Source organism: Cibotium barometz, chromosome 9, assembly GCF_041138505.1.
Source record: "Cibotium barometz isolate CiBa-2024 chromosome 9, ASM4113850v1, whole genome shotgun sequence".
NCBI lineage: Eukaryota > Viridiplantae > Streptophyta > Polypodiopsida > Cyatheales > Cibotiaceae > Cibotium > Cibotium barometz.
In genome coordinates, this window is record NC_141054.1 from 20833787 (window position 1) to 20839879 (window position 6093).

At 40.3% G+C, this 6093-nt stretch overlaps 1 protein-coding gene across 1 annotated transcript; it reads left to right on the top strand.

The window, feature by feature from the left end:
* Nucleotides 1–4465: 4465 nt before the first annotated feature.
* Nucleotides 4466–5414, top strand: LOC147635326 (uncharacterized). Its single transcript, XM_086802162.1, has 2 exons — nt 4466–5034; nt 5194–5414. The coding sequence occupies exon 1, from the start codon at nt 4545–4547 to the stop codon at nt 5022–5024; it is 480 nt and encodes a 159-aa protein (XP_086658288.1). The 5' UTR covers nt 4466–4544; the 3' UTR covers nt 5025–5034; nt 5194–5414.
* The last annotated feature ends 679 nt before the right edge of the window (nt 5415–6093 follow it).

Sequence of the window (6093 nt, forward strand, 5' to 3'; positions counted from 1 at the left end):
AACAAGCTTAGAGATTGGTTTTGAATTAAGAATTTATCAATGAGAAGCATTCTTTTGCTAAAGAATTAGCCATAGGAATGACTATTCTTTTTGAGAGAGAGATATACATAATTAAGCATTCTAATTAAGTATAAAGATTAACTTTTTCTTGATTACACATTAAAATTCTTAGGGAAAGCTTGATTTGAATTTAAAACAGCCAATTAGAAACTTCTCAAGCTTGAGAGGGATTGAGAAGAGAAGTCATTTGAGAATATTAACAAACAACCATAAAATTCATTCTTACCTCAAAGATTAGCTTGCTTCTTTTTCTAGAAGTGAAGCCCCCAACCAATCAATTGGTTTAGCAAGTGGAGAAGAGAGCTCCAAGAGTTGTTGAAGAGAGAGAAGCTCCAAGAGTTGTTGAAGCAGAGGATTTTTAAGGGATAATAGAAAATATGATTATTTTAATGTAATACTAGCATGGTTTAGCTCACAAATGAGAATACAAAAGAATGAGGGTCTATTTATAGGTGAGGGAGGTCACTAACATTTTTTATCCTTGACTAAGGCTTTTAATCTTTGAAAGTGAGCAAACACCTCACTTTTCTCCTTCATAAAGTAAACCCACACTTTGCTGGTGTGATCATTAATGAATATAACATAGTACCTATGCAACTTGTAATTATTAGAATATTTTTTAGTCTTGATACATCAAAATGTATAACATCCAATGGTCTTGCATGCACTGATAGTGAGAAAGCATATTTGGCTTGCTTACCAAGTTGAAATGCTTCACATACATTATGTATACCATCAACCTTAAACTTTGACAAATCTGTAACAATATTTTGGGCCTACATAGAGTTTAGCCATTGTATATTCACCAATGTGCTTGTGCAATATGTTAATATCTGTGATGATACCTATCCCATGTGTAAATATGTGGCTGCCTTCACCTCAGATATGTTAACCTCCAAAGTAAACATTTTATCATTTTTGTTACCCTGTGGCACTAGTTTTTGAAGTCTTCCATAAAGCACACTTAAGGATTAAACCTCACTTACTACAGACTCTACTTGTAATAAATCACCCTTGAGGATTGAATCTCACTTATAGACCTTGCTCAATCAACCATTTGTCTCCCTGATAGAAACCAAGTTTTCTGTAATAAAAGGAACATGATGTGCATTGGTTTTATAGATGAGGAGAGCAATTAGTTCTTAAAAATCTAAAAAGTTCTCTCTTGGACTCTAAAGAAAGTCTGAAACTGACTATATTCCTTGCTAACCCCATTCAAGGTCACCACCCTGATACCATATCATCATAAGACCATTCAAGGTCACCACCTTGATACCATATCATCATAAGACCATTCAAGTTCATTGGTACCCTATCATCTACTATTGATCCAATAGAAATAAGATCATATACAAGCCCTTTAATCTTCTTTGAGTAATTATTTATACTTAGCTTTCCTTTGGTCACCTTATAAAACTCATGCTTTAACTATATCTTACGAGCTTGAGTGTGTGTATTGTATATATTCACCAAGGTATCCCAAGCCTCCTTCTTAGGCATTTGTGCATCTTGTATATATACAATTATAGAGTCTGCCATACTAGCATACAACGATTTAGTGGATGAGGTGGCAATATGTCGTGTGGTTCAAGTTCAATTGATATTCTTCCTTGAGCATATCATGAAGACCATAAAGGATTTTGTTAGGCAATGGGCAAGGCTAGAAGGAAGCATGTTAGAGGGTTGGTTGGTCTACATCTCAGACTATCTTTCACGAGTGGATCCCATCATACCTCAAATGTGCAGCAACAATAAGGAAAATGAGTGAACAATGTTACATGTGCCAACAAGCAAAGAAAAACCAAGGGGATGGATAGGGAAATGCAACACAAGGTAAATATATTTGGTATTCTCAATAGTAAAGTCATGAGACAGAGTGGGTGGAAAGGTATGAAGAAGCAAAAAGGATAAAAAATGAGGAAAGGGAATTTGAAGATACGTTACGGATGCTTGCCATATCCAAAAAACCTAGAGCAACTTCCAAAATATTGTGATATCAAATGGCTACATGAGGCAATGAAGGGCAATGCAACAGAAGGTGAATATATTTTGTATTCTCAACAGTAAAGTCATGACAAAGTGGGTGGAAAGGTATGAAGAGGGGAAATGGGAAAGAATTGAGGAGAGAACAGCTTTTAAAAAACATTGTAGATGCTTGTTATATCCAAAAAACGTAGAGCTACTTTCAAAAGATTGGGATATCAAATGGCTACATGAGGCAATGGACCAAGCCGAAAGAAATGGAGAAATGATAACGGATGAGGAATGGAAACATGCAAGAGGGTGCAACCATTATTTAAGTGCATCTCTTTCCTTCCTACAATAGTGATGTCATGGCAAAGTGGGTGGAAAGGTATGAAGAGGCAAAAAAGGGTAAGAATTAAGGAGAGAAGGGCTTCTAGGAGACACTACAGATGCTTGCCATACCCAAAAAACCTAGAGCTACTTCCAAAAGATTAGGATATCGAATGGCTACATGAAAAAATGGACCAAGTAGAAAGAAATGGAGGAATGACAACGGATGAGGAATGGGAACATGCAAGAGGAATGACAACGGATGAGGAATGGGAACATGCAAGAGGGTGTAACCCTCATGTAAATGCATCTTTTTCCTTCCTACAAATGATATACTATGTCTAACTTTTGTAAATATATTATCATGGCTTCGAGATGCTTGCCTGTAAAGACGAAGTAGGTGATTTCTCTCCGAAGGGCCACAAAACTAGCTCTTTGAATGTCAAATATATTAGGTGAACACAAAAATTAGGGGTGATTAGGAAAATTAATAGTTGTTGCATGTGAAGGAGAGGAACCCATTACTTTGAGTAGATGGTGCTCCATGTAAAGGAGATCTAAGCCTACTCATTATTTAAAGATTTGTAATCTTTTTTTAAAAAATTGGGCAGATTTTATATTAAAATGCTCCTGTTACATAGCAGGTGGGAGGAAGAAGGTGAGTTTAAGATTCACAACCACTAGCATGAACACTCTATCCATGATTGGGCTATGTCCCCCACCTTGAGGTGCTTTACACACATTTCCTACAATCCTGAATGGGTAGGTACATGGACGAAGAAGATACCCCATCCACAACCATGGGCGGAGTGGATAACTTCGAAGTCTTGGGAGAACCCCAAGTGTGTATCTAAAGACCCTAAGATTCTTAATCTTAGTATGTTATTTTATTTTTTTATTTTTTTGAGATGACTGGAATTGAACATCGCAAAAAATACACACTACCTACTACTATGTGCCTCACAGTATTGTCCAAGGGATTCGATCCCACAACCTTAGGGAGGCACTCCAACTCTTCCACCATGTGAGGTTTTGGCATGTCATTGTCTTTTTTAAAAGTTTATTGGGGAGTCGGGACATGCCTAATGCTCCTCTCACTAGATTATTTTTTTCCCATGTGGTTTTTCCCCTTGGATATTAAGTGTGAAAGGACACTCTATCCATATAACTTTTGTACTTCTATATTATATGGATGTGACTCACATGGAAGGGTTGACTTGCATTTGTGATCACCACACACTTTGTGTCTTGTTCTCTCTCTCTCTCTCTCTTTGTGTGAGATTCCTATTTCTGTAGCTAACCCTAATCTGTAGGAAACCCTAAACTGTGTGTGAGTGTGTGAGTCCCAATAGCTCGGGAGCACCAATGAGAGCTCGATCGAGAGCGCCTGTTTATTGGAACACCAAAGGGAGAAGGAGGCCATACATTTGAAGTATCAACACCTCTCTTTAGTTTCTCTGTTTCTTTTGCACAAATCAACACACTATAGGTGAACATAAGACGGTTGGTGGAGCACATTGTCTCCCACGGGTGCAATCCATGCATCCCTGGATCCATGGGCCCCACATGCAATGAAATCCAGGCATTGTCAAGGCATAGAAAATAGTACACACAAATTAAAATAAACCATTCACACAATGTATGCATCTTAATACATATTTTGAAAGAAATCCCATGTATTCACATGTATTTGACATCCTTACAGACTATGGCATTTGGCTCTCCAAGATCCATAGCCGCTTTCACATGCACCTTTATCCCTCTAAAGTATTTAACTAAATCCAATATTTTACCTTCATCTCTCGCGAGAGTCCTTAATCATGATTTGATTAATAGATCGTTTTTCTATGTAAGTAGGATTTACAACTTTGAGCGACAGACTTCAGAGTCTGGACATCGTTACACGTGACATGCTTCAAGCTGACACAGGAGGCGTGGGATGATTCACTCTCAGTTCTAAAGAAGGCAAGTGCAAATTCAAAATGGAAAGCTCTCAAAGGTTCAACGTCTCAAGCCTAACAGAAGACGCATGGACAAGAATCATGGACACCTCACGCTATGGTGAAACACGCAATCACGCTGTGAACACGCAACCGGCTCTCGCTTTATAAAGGAAGGAGAGATCTTGTTTGCGAAGGCGGATTGTATTTTGATTTCCTGTGAGCTTTGAAGAAATTGATAAGGAGAAAATGGCATCTGCTAGAGGTGGGTTTTCTGGTCGTCTTGGCCTTCTGCTGTTGTTCCTACTACTGGCCGCAATGCTGGTCATGGCGATGGCTGAACGGCAGCTGGTCGACATGTCGGACGTCGCCGATGTGCAGGAGATGGAGCCGGCTGGCTACTACGAAAAGGGCAGCTTCAAACATGACCATGGGCACCCGAAAGGTAAGCATCAGCACGATGATACGTACGAGCATCCAGACGACGATAAGAATGGCAAAGGCAAGCACAAGCATGATGATACGTACGGCAAAGACAAGTACGAGGGCCACGATCACCACGGCAAAGACGGCCACGGTAAGTACGGCAAAGGCAAGTACGTGGGTCACGATAAGCACGGCAAAGACGACCACGGTAAGTACGGCAAAGGCAAGTACGACCATGGGAAGCATTTCCCAGCAAATAAAGATGACAAAAGCGACGAGTGGGACAAGGGCGGCAAAAATTAAGCAGAAATAGGTAAATGAAATGTCTCATGCAGACTTTGGATTTTTACACATACCTTGAATGCGTTCGATTATCATGCAATTATGCAGATTTTGCATATGATTTAAGGAGATTTTAAGCTACTCAATTATGTAGATTAAGAAGGATTTTCATCTATATATGCTTTTGCAGGGTTTGGTGATTACGTGCAGCGTACTGTCCGTGCAGAGGCCGCCTCGTAGTATTCCTCTGTTTATCGGTAATAAATGTAGTTTGGGATGAATCCAAATACAGTAGTACCGTCTCTCCTCCACTGTATGTACCACCTTTAAGATAATAAGTCGTGGATTCATCATCTTATAACTCCTGCAGAAGTAAACTTTTTGATTGTTCTTTGCTTGTACTAAGCTTAAGCGCTGGAGTAATATAAGTCTTTATTTACTTAGTTTAGGTTGGCTCATGTATCCACGAGTTTTTTAGTCCTCTTGAAATTAAGACAGTTTTATTATCACGATCCACCCTCAGCTCATCACGATCCACCCTAACCACGAGGTCATGGGTTCGGGTTCTAAGACCGAGCCAACTAACTCACGTCATCACGATCCACGAGGTCATGGGTTCGGGTTCTAAGACCAGGCCGACTGCTCAGCTCATCATCACGATCCACCTCTTGGTGAGGTTGGGGGTTCTAACGACTAGCCAACTACTCACCTCATCACGATCCACCTTAACCATGAGGTCATGGGTTCTGAGGTCATGGGTTCGGTTTCTAAGACCAAGCCGACTGCTCAGCTCATCATCACACGATCCACCTCTTGGTGAGGTTGTGGGTTCTAACCACGAGGTCATGGGCTCGGGTTCTAAGACTAGGCAGACTACTCAGTTCATCAGCTCATCACGATGCACCTTAACCACCACGAGGTCATGGGTTGGGGTTGCCGACTACACAGCTCATCACGATCCACCTTAACCAAGAGGTCATGGGTTTTAACCACAAGGTCATGGTCCTGGTTCTAAGACCAGGCGGACTACTCAGCTCATCACAATCCACGTTAACCACGAGGTCATCACGATCCACCTTTCATCACGATC

Excerpts from the sequence above, each read along its gene's own strand:
- LOC147635326 (XM_086802162.1), top strand. The coding sequence starts at position 4,545 with ATGGCATCTGCTAGAGGTGGGTTTTCTGGTCGTCTTGGCCTTCTGCTG.